This window comes from Arvicanthis niloticus, chromosome 2 (assembly GCF_011762505.2).
Source record: "Arvicanthis niloticus isolate mArvNil1 chromosome 2, mArvNil1.pat.X, whole genome shotgun sequence".
NCBI lineage: Eukaryota > Metazoa > Chordata > Mammalia > Rodentia > Muridae > Arvicanthis > Arvicanthis niloticus.
This window is the reverse complement of record NC_047659.1, coordinates 9,236,429-9,258,700: the sequence shown is the minus strand read 5'-3', so window position 1 is coordinate 9,258,700 and position 22,272 is coordinate 9,236,429. Positions and strand designations below refer to the sequence as shown.

At 52.3% G+C, this 22,272-nt stretch overlaps 1 protein-coding gene across 1 annotated transcript; it reads left to right on the top strand.

Moving 5' to 3' along the window:
• The first annotated feature begins 19 nt into the window (after positions 1–19).
• On the top strand, positions 20–16,629 carry Fam78a (family with sequence similarity 78 member A). The gene is made up of 2 exons (XM_034496929.3): positions 20–1,397; positions 13,774–16,629. Exons 1-2 carry the CDS (start codon positions 1,075–1,077, stop codon positions 14,300–14,302), a joined length of 852 nt encoding a protein of 283 aa, XP_034352820.1. The 5' UTR covers positions 20–1,074; the 3' UTR covers positions 14,303–16,629.
• Positions 16,630–22,272: the final 5,643 nt, after the last annotated feature.

The window sequence follows — 22,272 nt, the reverse complement described above, 5'->3', positions numbered from 1 at the left end:
CGACCCCGGGGACCGAGACACCAGAGCGAGAAGGGGCGTTCCACGTTGGTGGCGTGGTGCTGAAGCGCAGCACAGGAGCCGGGAGGTCCTAGTGACCCACTGAGGTGGCAGTCTGGCCGACCCCTCACCCCGCCCCCGGGCTGGACCGGTGTCAGCGGAGATGTCACGGGAGGCGATTATTCGCTGGTGCGCGCAGTCGTGCGGCCGCCACTGACGGGGCGGGCGGAGGGGGGCGCCACCTCCGGGGAGACCGCCCAGAGCTGCGCCGTCAGCTCCGCAACCCGCGCCCGGCGCACACGCATCGCCGCGCCCTCGAGTCCCCCCGCAGTAAAGTTCGGCTCAACTTTGACGCCCTGTGCCTTCCACCTCTCTGCAGGTCCTCGGCGGCCGAGGCGAAGCGGCGGCGGACACTCGAGCACAGCCCCGGAGCCCTGCGCGGCAGTCGGCGGCGACAGCGACAGTGGCAGAGGAGGGCGCGAGTGGGCGCCGGAGTGGACTCGGCGAGCACCTAGCCCGGAGCGCACCTCTTGGAACCGCGGGTGGGTGCGGGCCTCACAGGACGCCGGACCTCTGCCCCCTGAACGGGAGCTCACGCTGCAATTGATTGGGCCCCGCCGGCCGGGCGCGTGTGTCCCAGGGAGCCGGTGCGGAAGGCAGAAGGGCAGGAAGTCGGCGTTCTGCAGCGAGGGTGGCGCGACCGCGCGGGGACCGAGCCTTCCTTATTTATGTGCCTGCCAGAGCCCGTCTGCTTCCTCCGAAGACTTCAGGGAGAGTGTCCGAGCTGCCATCCCCAAGTGTGAGGACGCAGCGCTGGATGTCAGAACAACATGCTTATTCATTAAACTCCAAACTTTTCTTTTTTTAAATCCAAAGAATATCGGTGGCTTTTGCCCACTGCTAGAAGACGGAGCCCAGGGCTCTTGAGATGCAACAGAATTCGTATTTATAACAAGGCCCGGTAGTGCTATGCAAGCCCCCTCCACTCCTTAAGGTCTCTAGCCTATGGATCTCGTTTTTGAGTTTTGAGATTAGATTGCGCGCTCTGCACTGGGTCCTGCAACCTCCATCCTTTCAATGCCCTGTTATTTTTGGGACTGCTGGCCTTCCCTGGAGATTAGAGCGGTCCTGTGTGCCATGGGCTGTATTCAGAGCATCGGAGGCAAAGCCAGAGTCTTCCGGGAAGGGATTACCGTGATTGATGTGAAAGCCTCTATCGACCCCATCCCCACCAGCATCGACGAGTCCTCCAGCGTAGTACTGCGCTACCGGACACCCCACTTCCGGGCCTCAGCCCAAGTGGTCATGCCGCCCATCCCCAAGAAGGAGACTTGGATCGTTGGCTGGATTCAGGCGTGTAGCCATATGGAGTTTTACAACCAGTACGGGGAGCAGGGCATGTGAGTACTTCTGGGGACTTGTTGGGGGGGAGGGGGGCTTGGAGGCTGTACGAGGCTTGAGCAGGGCTGCTGGGACACAAGGGTCTTTAGGCAGGGGTGGAACTGTCTCCAAGCCTTCTTGGGTCAGGCAATTCTAGGGAGCCTTTACTTGTTGATTAGGGTCCTAGCTCAGCTAGACCTGCCCTGCCATTGTCCCTGGTGCCCAGGGTTGTTCTGTCCTTCTTGGCAAGATGCTGAGAGAACAGGAACCTGTGCCCCTTTGGTAAAGCAAGTGTTAAGGCCATCTGGGGTCACCAGAGAAGTTACCACTCTACCCACAGGCTCAGTCCTCCCTGAACCCATGAGGCAGACAGGAGTGGTTGGAAGCCTCGGAAACAGCTCCCAGACTCCTTTGCACAGGACTTTGCCGTGGGGCCTGAACTTGTGTCTGGGGTGTATGTGTGGGGAGGAGCTCAGATGCACAGAAAAGCTGCAAAGGCCAAGCTTTGCCATTGTCAGTGGGGGTGGCTGGTGGCAGTGTGTGTTTGAAAGGGACTTCAGAAACCCAGTTTGCTTTCCAGTGTGCAGCTTTGTCTCCCAATAGAGGTCAAGGGTCAGCATCCAGTGTCCCTCCAATAGGGCCCTGACTAGCAGCAGCTAGAGGAACACACTGGTTTCATCTCTGGTTTGGTCATAGATTGAGAGAGATCTCCATGGGACCCTGGAGCCCTTGATCTGCATGTTCTCTGGCCCCAAAGAAGGCCATCCCTCATGTGGAAATCCTGTTCATGGGGACAGTGGTGAAAGCAGCTGCTAAGACCTGGTGGTTGTTGGAGTGTGGGGGATACACACACATACGCACAGTCCCTGGCTTGACCCCTGTGGTGGCTCAGGGATACTGTCTCACAGTCTTTGGTGTCCACTTTATGTGGCCTCACTTCTCAGCTTTGCAAGTGAGGAGGAGAGGGGTCTCCTGGAGAGTTGGAGCTTATGTTTGAAGAACGAATGTCCACAGGGCTGAGGGTAGCTCCACACAAAGCAACAAATGTGCCTTCTCCATTTAGTGACTCTTAAGCTCTGCAGGAAACAGGAAGGTGGGATAAGGCTTAAAACTAGGTTGTCACCCCAATGACCTAAAACCATTGGGGCACACAGGGTCATTGGGCTCCCAGCAGCCCCACCCCTGCCTTCGAGTCCTTCCTCTTTTAAGCCCGTGGATACACAGCTATCCCAAGATGAGTGGCAAGACTCAGGTATTCAGGGAGATCCTTCACAAGCAGCCTTCAGCCAGATTCTCCTCACAGCTCTTCCTGGCTTTGCAAAGCATCCAGACAGTTGAGAAACACAGGCTTTCTTCAGGGTTAACCTGATGGCTTCCCTGGTCTTTGAGCTGCCCCCAGGGCATCGCATCAAAAGCTTAGACTGACTTCACTCCACTATCACCTGCCTGGGGTCCTCGTTAGAGGGACCTTGTGTATCTTAGGCTCTCTCCAGGGTGTGACCCTAGGCAAGTGTCTTAGTCACTCTGCATAAGCCTCAGTTGACTCATCTGCAAACTGGGCCCAATCAAAGTTCCTTCCACATAGTCTATTGAGGGAATTACTCAGGCAACCTTTGCCTCTACAGCCAGCACTAGGCCAAGTTCCCGTGAGTCCTGCAAGCAGGTGGCTGTCAACCTTGATGTGATTTCAGTTTCAAGTCTATCAGCCGGAAGTAAGCGATGGTATTTATGAAGCGGATGCCCTTTCCTGAAACCACTGAGTTAGAAAAGACAGCCACTACTCCTTAAGATGTGTTGTCTCCCCAGCCTGGGTCCTACACTCTTCACTTTTAAAACTAAAACTAAAAATAGCATCATGCAGGGATGGCTAAGTGGCCCAGGCCATTTTCTTTGCTCTCTGTCAGTGCCTGATTCTGCTCATTCTTTTAGGGTACCCTGGCTCTGAAGTCCCAGGTCGGGGCCAGTTGAAGGAACAGGGGCAGGTGACCAATCCTTTGGAGGAAATGCAATCTGCAGCTTAGACTTGCCCAGTAGTACTGTCCCTGTGAGCCACTGTAGGCGTCTGTACCCTTCCCTTCCCATGGAGACACTGGGCTTTTGCAGGAAGCCTGGACTCCGCCCTTCATAGCTCCCTTCTGGCCACAAACAGAAACATTTAGATGGGGTTGCTAAAAGAACCTTCCAGGCTGGGCATGATGGCACACACCTTTAATCCCAGCACTCTGCAGGCAGAGGCAGGCGGATTTCTCTGACTTGAAGACCAGCCTGGTCTACATAGTGCGTAAGCCAGCCAGGGTTTCACCTCAAGACCCTGGATCCCAAAACAAAACCAAACCTGCACCTTCCTGTATGAACTTCTTAAGTCCAAGTGGTGGGGACTTGTTCCTCCCCCTGCCTGTGCCCTGGGCAGCTGGGGGCGGGGCATTAGAGAGCATGCTTGGTTTTACCTCCCCCAACTTTTAACAACCACAAATGTCCCCTAGGAGGGATGTGAGATGGCTGTTAGACTCAACCCAGATTGTTTGAGTCTCTAGGCCCCAGGCATCAGTGACCTGAGGAGGGGACAGCCAGGTGGCCTAGGCTGGATTAGGACTTGTATTCTTTACAAATGGGCTTATACTAAAAATATTAATTCTGACTGCTTAGCTGAAATCCATAATATCCCTCCGCATTATCCTTGCTTGAAATTAATCCCTAAGCAAGGAGGACTTTGTTGGGTGGCATTCTGGACTTGAAATTATTTATGATGGAACACTGAATCCCAAAAGCCACCGCCTCAGTCACAGCCCACCTCTGCAGGGGTGTGCTGGAAGATGGCGTCTCTCTTGTGCCCGCATGAGAGCGTTCTATGTGGCGGTCGGTCCAACCCACAGTACTGTTGGAGACACCTGCCTCCTCAGCTGTCCCCCGCAATTCCTCAGCTGCCACCTGTCAGCTGGGATAGAGCCTTCTAAGTGACAAGTTACAGTTTCTTGACTGTGTGGGAGACACGGTGCAAGTTGTCTCTAGTTTGCCCTTCTTTGCCCTTCTTTGGAGCTCTCCGGGAACCTGGCTCAAGACCAAGGCCAAGGTCAGGAGCAGTGCAGTTCAGGATGGTGTGGAGAGGACTGGAGGAGAGCAGTTCAGACCTCATAGTTCCCATCTGTGAAAAGGGGATGCTCCCACCTCCCTGCTTGCTTGGCTCCGTGGGATGAGCAAGGTAGAGAGTACTTGGCACAGAGCAAGCACTCTGGAACCTCCTCCATCTCCCCAGATACCACGATTACACATCCTGGGTATCAGTATTGGGTTATTGTTCTATACTGTGTGACCAAATATTGTTACACCCTGTGTTCTCTCTGGATACCTTTTCATAGCACGGCAGCCTTGGCCCCTGGGGCCTCGTGGGTTTTCCTGACCCACACATGTGCTGTCACGGCTTGGATAGACTTGTGTGGAAACATTGAAACTCTGGCTGTCTTTCTCCCTGCTATCTCTGGGGTGCATCCCAGGACCTCAGAGGCCCTAATTTGAGGACAGGAATGCAGACTATAAATCCCAAAGCCACTTGCCCAAGGGTGTTTGCTCAGCACCTGAGATCTGGGGGATGGCCCCAGGAGGAATGTCCCTGCTGGCCTCTTCCCAGAGCCAGGGCCTGAGGCCTCACAGAACAATTGAAGACTATACTTCCTGTCTTAGGGCGGAAGGCGGCTTCCCCCATCTCCTGGGCAATGGCGTGGCCAGGGTGGGGTGAAGGGGAGAGGGAAGTCCTTGCTTCCTAGCTTCAGGGTGGGAGGGAAGTGGTGGGGCGGCCCAGCCTAGGATAGCTCCCTTTGGGCTAGCTGTGACCAAGTGGTGACTCCAGCTTGAATCCACCTTGGGAGAGTTGGGAGCAAGTGGCCTGGGGTTGTACTGACACCCAGCAGCCAGGGGGATCAGGGAAAAATGTTTAGGAAATGCCAGCAGCCTCTGCTGCAGATCAGGCCCAGAGTGGAGGAGAAAGCTGCAGAGCCTGTTGTTTCCGGAGTGGAGTCAAGGCAGCTGCTACTCTATCTGCCTTCCATTATCCAGTGAGCCTAAGCTGTCTGGCTGTTGCTGACTCCTGTCCAGGGTGTGCGATTTGAGGGTCTGACTTCCAGAATGCTGTACCCTAGTCTGGGCCTGCCTTCTAGAGACCCCACAGGTAACCAGTGCGCAAGTAAAGTACACCTATATGAAGAAGGAAGGCAGTGCGGGGTGCCACTCAGTGAGATCTGCTCCCAGGACTGCGGTAGGAGCAGGGAGTGGTAGAGAACTCAGGCATCCTGCAATTGGAAAAGAGAATTAAGATCTGCCCACTGTGCAGTCCTGCTGTTACAAACAACCAGGTTTTCATGGGAACAGTAGTGTCACATTGGAGGCCGAGCAGGGTCCTGCTCAGTGACAGAGGTCTTGCCTTGCATGGGAGGGTTCCGTCCCTAGCACCACAAAGCTAACAAGGCATGCAGAGTCTGACAGAGAGAAGGTTTATAATGAAGAGAATGCTAAGTACGGGAACGTATCCTGTGTGTGCATGCAGAAACGTCTGGAAGAATGTTTACTGAACTGTGATGTCATGCGTAAGTAACCTCCATGGGACAGAGGGCAGAAGCGATAACTTGTTTTTAACTTTATTAATTTTTTTTTCCCAAGACAGGGTTTCTCCATGTAGCCCTGGGTGTCCTGGAACTCTCTTTATAGACCAGGCTGGCCTCCTGGAACTCTCTTTATAGACCAGGCTGGACTGCAACTCAGAGATCCCTTCACCTTTGCCTCCTGAGTGCTGGGATTAAAGGGGTACACCACAACCACTGACTTTATTAATTTTTTAATGTCTTTTTTTTAAAAGAAAGAGAACATCTTTTATTACTAGAAACTAATAAAAACTTTTACGGAAGAATAGTTTATTCTATAACCTTTGAGAGGGCAGTGGCCTGGCAGTTCCAACAGTAGTATAGGGCGTTGAAGCCAAAATTAAGCAGTCACTGGTCTGAGTCCCTCCTCCTTAGGTCAGGCTTCGAGTCTGGAGGAGGTGTGGGCTGGAGGAAGGCTCCAGAAGTTGGCCTGTGGGAAGAGACAGCAGACATTCCTTGAGCTGTAGCAGGTGCTGGGTGCCTGAAAGCAGGAGCTAGTGATAAGCTATGAAGGGCCCAGTCCTGGGTCATGGAAAGCATCACTTTCTGTAACATTGTACAACTTTCCCAGAACATGTGCCATAACATTCCAGAGAAATTTTATCAGACCGCTCGGCTGTTCATTCGGTGAGCAGGTGAGCTAACCTCTAACTCCCCAAGCTGTCTAGGCGAGTGTAGGACCCGGGTTGGCAGGACAGCCGTAAGTGCAGATCGAGCCCAGAGCCTCAGTCTCTGCCTCAAACAGGTCCTTAAAATGTCATGGATCATGAGGGGTGGTGGTAATGGGAGGTGGTAGTGATATCATGTATGCTCGAAGCTAAATTTCATTTTAAATTAGCTAAAATGCAATCTATTATTGTGGTGGGTGTGTATGCATGGCGCATGGGTGCATAGTGCATGCCACCACACGTGTGTGGAAGTCAGGGTACATTTTTGGGGAGTGGCTTTGGTCCTTCCCAGCTTTTGGTAGGTTCTGAATAGTGAACTCGGGTCATCGGGTCTGAATGACCAGTTCCTTTACCCACTGAGCCATCTTGCAGTCCCCAAATTTCACATTAAAGCAAGATATTTAATGTATACAGAAAGCATATCTAGAGCTTTATGTCCCTGGTGTGGCCAGCCTGCCCTTGAAGAAGTGTGTCTTGGAGATGATTTATTTATTTGCTTAAAAAATAGTATTCTTTTCCGACTATGTCTTACTATGTAGCCTGGAACTTGCTATAGAGATCCACCTGCCTCTGGCTCCTGAGTTCAGAGATTAAAGGTGTGAGCCACCATGTCTGGCCCCAGTTGCTTTTTTTTTTTTTCTTTCTGAGATAGGGTTTCTTTGTGCAGCTCTGGCTGTCCTTGAATTCACTCTGTAGACCAGGCTGGCCTTGAACTCAGAGATTGCCTGCCTCTGCCTCCCAAGTGCTGGGATTAAAGGCGTGCGCCACTACCGCCGGGCACTCCAGTTGCATTTTTTAAGTGAATAATTTTAAAAGAAAACTTTAAATGAATAGAAAATAGAGGAGACACTCAGACAAGAGCAAAGTGAAGAAAAATCTATGCTGCGTGGGGCTTGGGGCACTTGGTCCTGTGATTGGATCGACCTTTGTCCCTGGCAGTAGAACCCAGCACAGAGGAATTGTGATCAGTGAGCTCAGGACCCTGAGAATGAACAGGAGAGAAATGGGGCCCAATGGCCTGCGTAGGCTGTGTGGGCTGCCTGTGCTGTCTGTGCTGAGGATAAAGCCAGGCCCCACTGACAGCTGCTAATCTGCATATGTGAGAACAGTCTAGAACCCTTGATGGGGCTTTTTTTTTTCCTTCTGGATAAATAGGGAAGGTTTATTGCTATTAGTTTAGTTCAAGGCCATGGAGGTGGCTAAGTGTATGTGTCCCCAAGACCCTGAAGGGGTCTATACTGGACTGACTTCTGGCTGCTGAATTCTGAAGTCCTTGAATTGGCCCCCCTTGACCACCTCCAGCCCCTACTGCAGGTCTTTCTGAACCCCCTTCACCCTCAGTCATACATGCTGATCAGAGCCCCTCTGCGTGTGTGCACATATTTTTTTTGTAAGCACACAGATGTATATGCATGTATGTCTGTGTGCACATGCATTTGTACATGTGTGTATATGTGTCCGCATGTGTACAGGTGTGACGTGTAGACAGACATGTGTGAATTTGCATGCACACCGGTGTACCTTTGTAGATGTGTCTGGGTGTACATGAGTGTGGGAGGGATAGCTTTGTGCTTTGGTCACAATGGGTCTTAAAAGTGCCCATTCACTTGCAGCTCTGCAGGGTCCACTCTGGGGAGTCAGTGACCCAGCATGCTGCTGCTGAGGGCCAGGGAGCCAGGCTACAAGCTTTATGGAGCCCAAGTCTAGGTGGAGCATTGTGATGAGTTGTGGATACATGGGAAGGTTCAAGGCAGGTGTGGCTCTGTCCTCTTGGCCCTCGTGGTTCGTCTGGGGAAAGACTGCCCACAAACAGTGGTTTAATTGCCCTGGAGTATGTGCCAGGAGACAGTTACAGCGTCCTAATGGTACACTGAACACTGGCCAAAGGCACCTGGCTTGTGTAACGAGCCAGGGTGGTTTGCCCAGGATTGTGGCCAGAGCTCGGCAGCTGTCCTTCCCCCACCAGAGCAGAAGCAGGGGGACACCAAGAAGGGTGAGAGGGGCAGGGCCTAGGCAGGGAACTGAGAAAAGTAGAGGAACTGAGCAAGTGAGTGCTTGCTCTTCTGGCCTTGACCTGCCGTGACAGGCTTAGCAGGATCAGAGTAATGAGACTAAACGTGGTTTTTTTTTAAAATCCTGAGAAGAATGGGTTAGAATCTGGGAGACCAGGCAGGGCAGCAGGTTCTCTGCTTGGGAGCTGGAGTCGGGGTGGTACCGAGTGCCCAGGGCACAGCTCTGGTCCTCCCTTTCCTGGCTCTGAGGCAGATCCTCTGCAGACATGGTGAGCTGGTGACTACGTCAGGCGACTACTTCATGGCAGGATTAGGGATGTCAAGAGGATCTAGGGACACCATCTCAGATGTGATGCTGAGTCCAGGTTCAAGTCTGGGCTTGCCTGCTACTCTGACATCTCACACTCCAGAGGACAAGGACAGAAATATGGCAGGTGGCCCGGGAAGCAGGTGACTTGTGTACATCTGCACAGCTGTGGCTGAGAAGGTCCCGTAGCTGTGACCACATCCAAGTTCTCCGTGTTGAAATATCCCTGTGTTTTCGTTCTTCACGAGGTCTCAAGATCTGGGTGGTTTGGGTTTTATTTTGGTTTGTTTGCTTTGTTAGAGGGTTTCATTGAGTCCAGGCAGCCTCAGGCTTTCTGGCCTTGAGCTCTTGGTCCTTTTGCCTCCACCTTCCTGAGAGCCCGGACTTCTGGCTGTAGTGTCTCATCCCACACAGGTCAAGGAGGCTGAGATGTGAGTTGGCCTTTCTAGAGCAAAGTGCACCCTTGTGGTGCTGATCTTGTCACTTGTGAATGTGTACAGTATGAAAGGCCTTTAATGCAGTACTTAGGCACAGCTCCGAGTCTGAGAGGCCAGCCTGGTCTACAGAGCAAGTTCCAGCACAGCCAGGGCTATGCTGAGAAACCCTGTCTGGAAAAACCAATTGCAGTACAAGACAAAACAAAACAAAACAAAACAAAAAAAAAAAGTTCAAAGCCAGCTTCATCTTTATAGAAAGTTTAAAGCCATCTTGGTGTGTATATGAGGCCCTGTCTCTCTTGTTTTATTCTGTGGCCTGCCTTTTGACCTCTAGATCCTTAAGAGTGCTAGCTTAATGGATATGGTTTTTTGAGACAGACTTTCTCTCTATAACCATGGCCATCCTGCAACTTGCTGGCTTCGAACTCACAGAGATCCACCTGCCCCTGCCTCCCAAGTGCTGGGCTTAAAGACGTGGGCCACCAGGCTGGGCATCCTGAGGCCCTTGTTTCTAAGCCCTCCCCAGTTGTTACTACAGCTGTGGCAGTGGTGTGTATTGGTACATTGTCTCTGGAGGAAAGCCTGGCGTGGGCGTGGATGCGATTGGCATGGATGCTGATGAGAGAGGTGCAGAGTACGTGTGACTGTCAGACGGCTAATGTCTGTGCCTCAGTTTCCAGCGTTTTCCACACTATGTCCCTGACCAACACCCCCGCCCCGCCCTTCCCATCTGCAGCTAGAAACCCGCAGGCTCCCTTGAGGGTCCGCAGCAAGACGAGGCGGCGGGCTGTGCTTTGCTTCTGAGTGACATCTCTCATGAGACTGCTGGCCACCGGCTCATGAAGAAGGTCACCTGTCTGTGACTGGCAGGGCTTGGTTGTTCAGGGGCAGGGTCACAGAGCAAGGTAACACTAGTACTAAGTACCCTCACTAAGTACCCTGGGCCTGCAGTGATTTGATTTAGAAGTTCAAAGGGGCAGTGGTTTTGTTTTTTGCTTTTGTTTTTGTTTTTTTATTTTGCAAGTCTGTTCTCTGCCTTTTACATTTACATACTTTTGGAGGGGCGGGGCACATGTGCCCCTATGAGCTTGTGGAGGTCAGAGGTCAATTTTTAGAAATAGCTTCTCTCCTTTTTCTATGTGGGTCTCAGGGATGCAACTCTGCTTTTGGTTTTGTGGTAAGTGGCTTTAACCATTGAGCCATCTGGCCAGCTCTTGTTCTCAAATGCCTTTTTACTGGGCGTGGTAGCTCATGATGGAGCCTGAGGCAAGAGGATCTCCCTCAGGTTTAAGGCCAGCCTGGGCTACTGGGGTGATTAGGATAGAGTGATATTTTTCTTTTTAAAGATTTATTTTATGTTTATGAGTACACTGTAGCTGTCCTCAGACACACCAGAAGAGGGCATCGGATCCCATTACAGATGGTTGTGAGCCACCATGTGGTTGCTGGGAATTGAACTCAGAACCTCTAGTAGAGCAGTCAGTGCTCTTAACCACTCTCCAGCCCAGAATGAGATCTTCTAACATCCTCCCCGCCACAACCCGCATGCCAAAAGGGATAATTCTTTTTTCCAGGCTACGGGTGTGTGGTTCAGTGGTTAGAGCACTGTGTAGCTTTGTCTAGGGCTCTCGGTTCCCCTTCTCAGCACAGCAAAGCAAAGAAACAGGGAACTAAAAAGACTTCCAAAGAGAGGACAGCACTGAAGCAAGGGCCAGAACCCAGTGGAGGAAGACAGAAGCAGCTTCAAGGCAGGGCTGAGGGTCCTCTCTGGTCTGAATCCTGCTGGGGAATCAGGAACCCCATTCTGAGGTGCTGACCCACTGCTGTGGAGCTGGCCCAAGGGATGGCTTGAAGTGGAGAGACAGGCTCATGTGGCCAGACTTGCTCAGTTCTTAGACTGTCACACATGACTTTGTGAACTTAGCAATGGGAGGAGCAGGAAATTTAGCAGAATCTGGAGCCTGGGGACGGGGCTCAGCTTGTCACATGCTTGCGCCCATGCTAGGAATGGGTACCAGAGTTTAGATCCCTAGGGTCCAAGTCAAAGCTGGCTGGGTGTGAGGGAGACAGAGACAGGGAATTCCCAAAGCCAGCCACACTGACATGGAGAGGATCTGAGTCTCTCACAGGTGTGCATGTACATGGACCCGCACACATGTGCTGCCCCACACAAACATGTACACACACCACATAAACACCAGAATTTGATCAGAAATCCTGCTCCTGCCTGTTCACCTATGGCCCCCGTGCTGCTGACACTCCAGCAGTCAGACTGAGCGCCACATGATTGCAGTGCACACTCCAGTGGAGTTAGGTACCCTCAAAAGCACCACACCATCCCCCTCCGGAAGGCTTTGACTCTGCCAACTGAAACTCCACCCACTAATCAGCATCCTCCTTTCCTGCCCGTGGCCCGGCCTCCACTTTCTGACTTTCTGTCTAGGAACTCAGGTGCTCTGGGCACCACGGGTAAGTCCCTCAGTGATTACCTTTTGTGGTAGCTTCTTTCAGTTAGCACAGTGCCTCTGGGCTCCTCCAAGCTGCAGTGTGCTGCAGAATTTTCTTTCCTTTTAAGGGTCCTTCATTGTGCATAGGAACTGTGTTTTCCATATCCACCCGGTCGCCTGACTCAGCTCAGCGGCTCTCTCCCTTAGTTATTCACACCGCGAACAGAAAAACACTTTTGTTATTTTTGAGAGAAGCCTCATGGAGCCTAGACTAGCCTTGAACTTTCCACGTATCTGAGGATGCCTTTGAACTTCGTATCTGCCTGCTTCCGTCTTCCAGGGGCTGGGATTACAAACAGATGCCTGGCTAGGAATGCTCTTTTAAAAGGAGTGTGGGCTCCAGGCGAGCAGAGGTGTGAGCCTTAGTGGTGTGTTATTAGGCCTGACCAGAAATTGGGTGGGTCAGTCGGGCTCACGGGCAGTAGACCCCACTCCTTGGCCACGTCTGAGCAGGTGCTGCCTCATTCCCTGCTGGCCCTCGTTCCACCTGGGATTCTTCTGGGCGATAGTCCTTGGATCTGTCATCTGAGGGACCCTGAAGCCGGGAGAGGGTTTTCCAATAGTCATAGGTGCCTGGGAACTGCAGGGTGTGTCTCTGTGTCCCCATAGTAACCTATGCAGGCTGGTGGATCTTATGAGTTTTCTGTACCAACCCTGGCAGTCTCTGCAGTAGACCTTTGCTGTGCATGTACCTTGGATTGGCAAGTTCCTGTGCAGCTCCTGCGGTCCACCTGGGACAAGTGTGATAGTTCTGAGGCTCCCAGTGTGGGGAGGGTCTTGCCTGGCTTCTCATGCCACTGAGGGAGCCGGGACTAAGGCCTGTGGGGATCCCATGTCCAAGCTAGACACCCACCATGGGCCCAGCAGGTAGAGTGTGTCCCTTCTACCTGACACACTCATGTCCCAGGAGGGACAGATATGGCAGGAAGAAGTTCTTCTGGGCTGCACTTCCACCCTAGGCTGTATTCCAAGGCTGTGTGTCCAGTAGACCCCCTAGCCTCTAAGAGGCCCTGGCCTCCACCCTGACTAAGATCATAGAACCGTGTGGCTTCCTATGGTTATCTCACCCTCACCGGTGTTTGTGAAGGCCCAGCTTTGCCAGTGTTTGTCATCACTGTAGACTCACTGACAAGTCCCTGTCAAAAGTTGGGCTTCTCCAATTCCCAACTGACATCTAATCATTTAATGACCGTGTCTCTCATGGAGGATGCTGGCCTTCAGGGGTGGTCTGGCCTGGGAAGGTACTCTGAGAATAGTCTGAGACTTCTAAAAAGTATAATATAAACATACTTTTAAAATTATATATTTGCCTGCGTGTATATCTACACACAAGAAGAGGGAATCAGAACCCATGGGACTACAACTACAGATGGTTGTGAGCCATCATGTGGTTGCTGGGACTTGAACTCAGGACCTCTGGAAGATCAGCAATGCTCTTAACTGCTGAGCCATCTCTCCAGCCTTCCAAAATATTTTTAACCTGTGTGTGTGTGTGTGTGTGTGTGTGTGTGTGTGTGTGTGTGTGTGCAGGTACCCACATAGGCCAGAAAAGAGCCCCAGATCTCCTGGAGTTGGAGTTTAAGGTGTTAGTAAGTGAGCAGTAGGTGAACTACTGAGCCATCTCTCCAGCCCAACACTTGGGCGGTGACTGGACTCATCTACCTGGCATTGGATGTCCCATTTATTGTCTGCTCTGTCTCACGTCAGCCCCATGAACAAAGGGGGTTGAGTACCTCCTGTCCCCAGGGTGCAGGACAGTACCTGACCCATCATAAGAATGCAGAAATGCCTTCCTGGTTACTGGGCACCTCACCTGGCCTTCTTTGCCCCCTAGGTCTAGCTGGGAGCTCCCCGATCTTCAGGAGGGAAAGATCAAGGCCATCAGTGACTCTGATGGGGTGAACTATCCCTGGTACGGCAATACCACGGAGACCTGCACAATTGTGGGGCCCACCAAGAGAGACTCCAAGTTCATCATCAGCATGAACGATAACTTTTACCCCAGCGTCACGTGGGCGGTGCCTGTCAGCGAAAGCAACGTGGCCAAACTGACCAACATCTACCGGGACCAGAGCTTCACCACGTGGCTGGTGGCCACCAACACCTCCACTAATGATATGATCATCCTGCAGACCCTGCACTGGCGCATGCAGCTCAGCATCGAGGTGAACCCCAACCGGCCCCTGGGCCAGCGCGCCAGGCTGCGGGAGCCCATCGCCCAGGACCAGCCTAAAATCCTAAGCAAGAATGAGCCCATCCCGCCCAGCGCCCTGGTCAAGCCCAATGCCAACGACGCTCAGGTCCTCATGTGGAGGCCCAAGTACGGGCAACCGCTGGTGGTGATCCCGCCCAAGCACCGGTAACAGCCAGGCTGCTGCGAGGTGAGACTCAACGGAACAATATTACTGCTCAGAAGGAAACCCAGAATCCTGTCCGGTCATTCAGAAAAATACAACCATTCTACCTTCTCCCCAGGCGGATCTCACTGTGCTAAGACCCGCCGGCCTTCTGGCTCTTCCACGTGCTTCCCTGCAGGGAGGGGGGCCAGTAGGACTCCAGGTGCCCACCCCAACCCCAGGGCTCCTCTGCTCCCTTCACAACCTCAGTGTTCATTGCAGCCGATTCTCTGAAACACGCTTTTTTTTCCCCCCCTTCCTCTTTGTGGATTCAGGGGCAGGGAAGGAGTCTGATTGTCAGGGGACCCAGCCTGCCCTTCCTGCCTCCCTCTGCTGCCATGCGGCCTTATGTAGACTTGCTTTGCCAAACTTTTGCCTTAAGCTGAATTTAAAGGAGAGAAAGGAACGAAAGGTCCCGGATCTCTGCCCCACAGGACTTGCCCTCTTCTGTCAGAGCTGGAAAGAGGGGAGGCCCACCTGAGCCCTGCCCTTCTTCCTGAGTGTCTAGGTGAGAGGCAAGAGTGGGACCTCAGGTCTAAAACCAGCTGTTTTATTCTGTTGTTTGGGTGGAATCAAAGCCACAGACTCTGCCTAGAGCTCCTACCCCACCCCAGTAGAACCCCTCCCCAGTACCCAGCAGGGGTGTGAGCTGGGCAGGGCATAGATCCTAGACCCCTCCTCTCTCCTCAGTAGCCTTAACTTGCCTGGTGGAGGTATTCTAGAAGGAACGGGGAGTTCCCGAAGTGTTGGGTTGGGGCTAGGTAACTTTTTTACCTTCACTATCTCTAGAACCCACCCTTAGGAATGTGGCTTTTTCTTTCATTTACCTTGGTCCCAAATGCCTGGCAGGGTTGGGGCATTGTCACTGAATCTGGACAGTCCCAGCTGTCTTAAGGGAAAGAAGGCGTGCCCTTTCCTCCTGGCCAGCACTGTCACACTTGAATCTGGGGTTCCAGCACCCAGGGATGCCCATTCACTAGCACACTGTAAAGAAGCCATGACAGGGCTTCTAGCTCATTCTCAGGGGAAGCAGCTCCCAGACTCTCTGGGGTGGGCTGCAGATAGACTTTAAGCACCAGCTGGAGGGTGCTTGGGCCCCTCTCCTCCCCATTATAGGTGCTCCTGGGGAGGGGGTGGAGGTCTGGGGAGCACAGCTGTTTTACTTGGGAGGTATCAGGCCATTGTAAAATTGACACATGGTAGGCAGTCTTAGGGTCTACCTGCTGGAGCCCTAGAACTCGGCCTTGAGTGATGCCAAGGTTTCTAGAAATGTCTGCTTTGAACTGCTTGAGGGACACTCCTTTAAGTGCGCTAACAGCTGCATCACTGGATTCGAACCAATAATAAGCACAGAAAACTGTTATCACAAGAAAAAGAATGTTTTTGCTGCTGCTGAGCCATTTGTGGGGGAGCCTTGGAGACAGCATGGGAGGGTACAGTTAGATCTCAGCTCTGTTCCTACACTTGAGACGCTTGAGTACTTAATGTCTGGTCATTCTCAGCCACTAGGGCCTGGGGGCTGCAGTCACCTGGAGTACACTGAACGGAGCATGCCCCCGGCACAGTTGCTGGAGAGCCACTAGTCAGGGCTGGACCTCCCTGGAGCCGTCCCTTTCTCTATGTGGAGGGTGTCGCCTTAGCTGGGAGAACCATGAGGTCCCAGACCCACACTAGATCAGGGCTGGCTGTCGACTGGAAAGGCCTTCTCTGTGTTCAGGATGTCCTTGCCCTGAAGAAGAGACAGGCCCTGGTGAGGGTTGGGAGGCATGTCCTTGTCCTGGGCTAGGTGATCTCTAAGGGTTTTGTGGGACTAGGGGTTAGGAATCACAGTAGGGGTGGCCTGAACTGCTCTGGACATGGGGACCCCCAAACCTACATTTCTGAGCTCCTTCCCACTGCATGCCTGGCTTTGCCCACCTGGCTTCCTCGGCTCCTCTCTCCTCTCTCTACCCTCCTGCCTGGCAGAAGACAGGGCTAGGGAGAACCCCAGAGAGGCTGTCTGTGTCTGAACACGAAGCTTTTCTGTGCTGGTCCCCTCAGCCTATTGCCTCATGTTGCTGACAGACCCCAGGCTTTCCTCTACTGTCCTACACACCCATGCCCACCCAGACATGGACACTCAGTGTTTGTAGCAATAAGCACCAACCGTCCGTGGTCACGGACAGTACTGTGAACACAAACCCATGCGTGCACTTAACAGCCAGCGCGAGACTCTTGAAGACAATGTCAAACGAACCTTTTTTTTAAAGATTAAAATCAAATATATAAAGAGAAATAAAATTAATTTTAAAGCACCCTTGGCTCTGTTGGTGGTTACGTGGGGTCGCAGGCTCATTGTGGCTGGCCAGGCTGAGTGCATTTGGGAAGACTGTGCTAAGTGCCTGGAGACAGGGACTCTGGCCTGGTGGTCTGGACACCTGCTCTTTCTCAAGGTCCTGTCTCCATTGGGACTGGCACTGGGATTGTAGAAATATTCCTGACTGGTGTCTCAGAAGGACAGTATACTTAAGAATAGCTTTTGCATGTGTGTACATGCCCATGTTGTAGAGCCCAGAGGCCAACGTCTTCTAGGGCTCTCTCTATTTTATTTTTTGAGGGAGAGTATCTTTTTGGTTTTTTGAGACAGGGTTTTTCTGTGTAGCCCTGGCTGTCCTGGAACTCACTCTGTAGACCGGGCTGGCCTTGAACTCAGAAATCCGCCTGCCTCTGCCTCCCAAGTGCTGGGATTGAAGGCGTGCGCCACCACCGCCCATCTGAGGGAGACTATTTGATGAACCTGGAACTCACCAATTGGTTAGACTGGCTGCCCAGCAAGCCGAGTGACACAGAGCTAGGGTCATGGGCTTACACCACCATGCCTGGCTTTACCTGGGTTTGGGGAATCCGTTCTAGCGTGTGTGTATGTACACACACACACACATACACACTCACAGACACTCACACACACACAGTATCACTGTATATCCCTGATTGGACTGGAAACGACTGCTAGTAAACCAGACTGGTCTCAAGTTCATAGAGATCCACCTGTCTCTGCCTCCGGAGATTTTAATTTAATCCTGGGATTAAAGGTGTGCATTGCCATGCTCACCTCTCCAAATTTTTGTTTGTTTGTTTTGTTTTTAGAATAAAGGTGACAGTTGTTTAGATCAGGTCCTTAATCAGGTCTCCCATGGGGCTGTAAATCTCCCTATGCAGAGACACAGGGCAAGTCCAGCACATGGCTATGCTACTGTCCCTTGCTTGGAGGCCAAGTCGGTCTGGCACATCAAGAAGAAACTGCCTCCTCATTGGAACATTTGTGTGGAAGGCTGGGGGACCCAAGGTTGCTGGAGTGACTTTGTGTCCTAATGGTGGACCCCAGGCGCAAGGTTGTTTGTGTGGCCTGGGATGAAACCCAGGCTTCTTGGAAAGGGGCTCTTGGGCACTGCCTGCTGGCCAATGTGGATGAATAAATTAGGCTCTGATTCTAGAGTGGCCACACCCACCGTAATGGTCCGTGGGGCTTCCCTGTCTTAGTGACAAGAAAGCAGGTTGTGAATGGGGGGCTGAGAACTGGCAGACCTCATGTCTTACAAGAGGTAGAGCCAAAATTTGACTCCTGGCTTGAGCCAGCCTCTGACACTGCACACACTCAGCCAGAGCAGAAGACCATGGTGCCAAATAATCATTGGTTTTATTAAGGAAGCCCTTAGCCTGCAGCATGGCCTCCATCCAGGGTCTTCAGGCAGAAAAGGCCTTTCTTCCCACCTCACTTTCCAGAAGTCTGTGTACTTGGTTATGTATGGGCCATAGAAAAGCAGACTTTGAAGAAGGGCTAGCTTCACTTTCTGGTTGTAGGCTTCCCCAGGGTGGGTGTGGCCTCACTGTGGGGCTGTGAGGGGCAGGAAGTCCCCAGTTCACCCACCCAGGCCTTAGGCTGGCTTCTTCTCTGGCTACATTACAATACCAATAGCACTCTCCCTGTGGCTAAGACTCATGCAGGAAGTTGAATCATGGGCTTCTCTGGTACTTCCTACCCAGATGGTTCATGGGAGGTGCCTGTGTCAGTTTGGTTTTTGATTGTATATTGAGCATGTGTGCAAGGGTGCAAGGGACCGTAGTGGGTTTTTGTTGTTTTGTGGTGTGTGTGTGTTCCCAAAAGAATAGTCCAGTCAGATCACACAAACCTGAACCCAGGCAGTCAGGAAGCCATCTTTGGGACAGCATACAGCTGTACCACAGTGGGAAATGCAAGCCTGGGCTTGGGGAGTGGACTGTGCAGGAGTCAAGTGGCTTCCGAGTGACATCTGATGGCTCAGTGAAAGCCCTCTGCCTGCTCTAGCTGATGGCAAGTTAAAGTCAGAAGTCCAGGCTAGGCAGAGAGAGAGAGAGAGAGAGAGAGAGAGAGAGGAGAGAGAGAGAGGAGAGAGAGATACTGAATCCACAAAAGCAGGAGCAGGGTTCCCTCCAGGGCCCCTGGGCCTGGAGCCAACTGTCTGGAGTGGGCAAGCCGCTGCTGAGCATGGTTCCAGAAGCGGTGTGCAGTGGCCCTCTGCATGCCTGGTGCTGTCAGCTGTCACCATGGAGCCTCTGCCCTGGTCTATCCCAAAAGAGCCAGAAACTCACAGTAGGATCGGCCATGAGGCCACAAAGGAAGCATAGCGGGTTCTGGTGGGAGACTCGTGCTGGGGGCTACAGGGGCTCTGTGTTCAGCTCTCTGCCTTGCAGACATTTCTAGACACTGGAGTGCTTTTTATGGTGTTGTGTCTCCTGGCCATCTTCCGTCTCCCCTGAATCCTCCACAAACACGGGCTCCCATCTGGTTGAGGTCCAGGTACTGGAAGTGGCAACAGGCCCCAGCACATACAACCACCCCTAAACTGCCCATTGAAGGACTTTGGGGAGACTGTTGGTAATGTGCTTGCCATGGAAGTTAAAAAAAAAATCAGGGTGGATGTCTCCTAAGGAATCACATCTGAGGTTGACCACTGGCCTCTGTGTACACACACACATGTGCATGCACACCTGCACATACACACACGCACACACACACACCCCAGAACCTACTGAGGCAGCCATACAAGCAGCTATAGGAGAGCTCCACATGCCACAGCGTGCGTGGCCCGCGGCCCTCTTCTGCCTGTGGGTCACCATGATAGCTTTTCTTCCCCTTTCTCAGAGGAAGAAACTGACCTTGGGAAGTGACCTGCAGAAGGTCACTAGACTAAAATGCGTCCGAAGGCCGTGGACCTGCCCTTGCCTCCCTGTGGCTTTGCCAGTCTCTTTATCCCCTTTCACTCAGTCTGTCGTGGAAGGCAGGAAACTTACTGCCACACTCAGAATGCCTTCTGGTACTGGAAATGTCTGTCCCTTGAGACAGAGTCTCACACTGTACCCCAGATTGGCCTGGGACTCTGTATGCATCACAGACTGGCCTTGAATTTACAATGATCCCCCAGCCTCGGTCCTGAGTGCTGAGATGTTAGCTGTGTACCACTGTCCCCACAAGGAGGAGGCATTATGGTTGAATGAACACTGCTTCTGGGCTATTTCCAGAGAAATTTCTGATCACTCTGAGTCCTGCCAAAAGCCAGTCCACTTGCTGTCTGGGTTCAACCTTATCCACTCCTCTACACATGACGGCTGGGAATGCAGAGACAGGATTATCTCCACCCCGGGTCCTGGCTTCCGTTGGTATTTTATCAGGTGACATTTTAAACCAGATTGGTGAAGGGTAGCTCTCCGGTGTGAGCATTTAGATGCCCAGGACTATTCCTGGCTGCCACTTGTCTTGCTGAGTGAGGTCTAGTGAGCTGACCTTACCAGTCTGATCTCCTCAGACAGGAGACGCACATACCTTGTCCACCTTTCCCACCAGGCTGGGCCAGGCCAGCCAGGCTTCATGATAAACAGGGCCCTTGCTCAGAGCATCTGTCCTGGAAGCCCAAGATTTTATCTAGAGACCAGAGATGCTGTGTTTATCTGGGATGAGGCTATTTCTGTGTATACACAGGCAGGAAGCTAAGAGGAGGAAAAGCATCTTTTTGGGGACCATGGTGACACAGACATACTGTAGCTTTGAAGTCTTTTATGATCCTTTGGGGGAGGTGTTTACAGCTCTAAGCTTGGGTGTCCCTAATTCTTTTAATCCAGATATAGCTCTGGATGTGGTAAGGAATTGGAGACCCCCCCCCCCTTCCTGCAGGGTATAACAGGGTACTCTCTGTGAATAGTATGACACTGGCCCTAATCTGATTGCTGGAGTTGAGAAAGGGTTCCATTGGGGACTCAGTGTCTCTGAGCAATGAGGAACTCTGCCGTGGGGCACAGCTTATCAGCCTGGCAGCATGGTGCCTGAGCCTAGCAGCTTGCAGACCAAGTGGTTAACCATGGCTTTGGATGTTGCTAAGTATGAGGCTGAGGGATTTCCTGTAAACAGTCAGCTACTTCCTGTGAAGGTGGGGCAGGCAGTCACCTGGGTTCTGTCATTACCCTTTGCAGCCCTGCCTGTCCTCTGAGTCCTTGCCCTGTGGCTGTGAAGCAGGGCAGTGCACCAACCTCCCCATGAGAGCTGGGTATCCCACAGGAGCTGTGACTGAGACCATAGACTAGATGGTCACATGACCAGGGAACCCAGAAATGCCGAATCCTGTCTGTGAACATCCCTCCCTGTCAGAGAACCATGGCACAGTCACTGTATTCTCACACCTTTTTAATATATATTTAAATTTTCTATTTTATGTGTGTTTTTTGCATGTATGTCTGTGCACTACATGTGTTCCCAGTGCCCATGGAGATCAGAAGAACTAGTTCCATGTGGATGTAAGCCACCATGTGGTGCTGGGAATCAAACCCTGGTCATCTACAATAATAACCACTGAGCCATCTCTCCAGCCCCTTTGCTCACTTGGTGGCTGGTGAGGTTTCATTCCATTTTCAGGCTGTTGCTATAAAGGTGTGTGTGTGTGTACACCCGCGCACGCACACGCGCGCGCGCGCACACACACACACACACACACACACACACACACACACACACATCACACACGCCTTGGGAACAGCTCACCTTGATTCTCACCTTGATTTTGAGACTGTCTGTCTGTCACTGGGACCCAGGACCCAAGACCCAGGACTCAGGACCTAGGACTGCCACAGCTTTGTTGCCTGGCCTTGGTGTCTCAGGGATCAACCTGTTCTTTGTCCTCAGCACTGGGCTAACGGGAGCACGCCACACCTGGCTCTTTACATGGGTGCTGGAGACAAACTCAAGCCATCATGCTTGCACAGCAAGCCCCTTCCTTTTAAGCCAGGAGCTGTCTCTCCCAGCTCCCTTCTCTAAAGTAGAAAATCTTAGCAGGCACACGGAAACATGAACATAGTCCGTCCGTCCTGATGGGGTGCTGTCTCAGCTGCCTCTTCTGTTGCTGTGATAAAATACCCTGCAAAGCCATTTAAGAAAAGGTTGACTGGTTCATAGTTCGAGTTCACTCACAGTCTCTCACAGCAGGAAGGCATGGTGGCAGAGTGAGTAGCTGCTTACAGGGGGTCCATCTGCAGCAGGAAGCAGAGAGCTATGGATGTTGGTACTCTGCTCCCCCCCACCCCCGCAGTCCAGGACTGGAGCCTAGAGCCTACCGCTTGCTTTGAGGGTGGGTTTCCCAGTTTCCATTAACCTAATCAAGATAATCACTCACGGACATGCCCTGAGGCAGCTCTCTGAGGCGATTCTAGACCCTGCCACATCGGTGATCACCCGTAACCATCACTGGGACCACATGAGCTTCCATACATGTTTCCATAGCATGTTTAGCTCAGGTGGAACACATGCACACGCCCCCCCCCCCCCAACATGGATTATTTACTTCTGGTAGAAACATTCAAAATCCTTTCTTCCAGCTCTTTGAAATAAGTGTTATTACACAAAGTTATTGTGTGTGCAGCCATAACTATCTGAC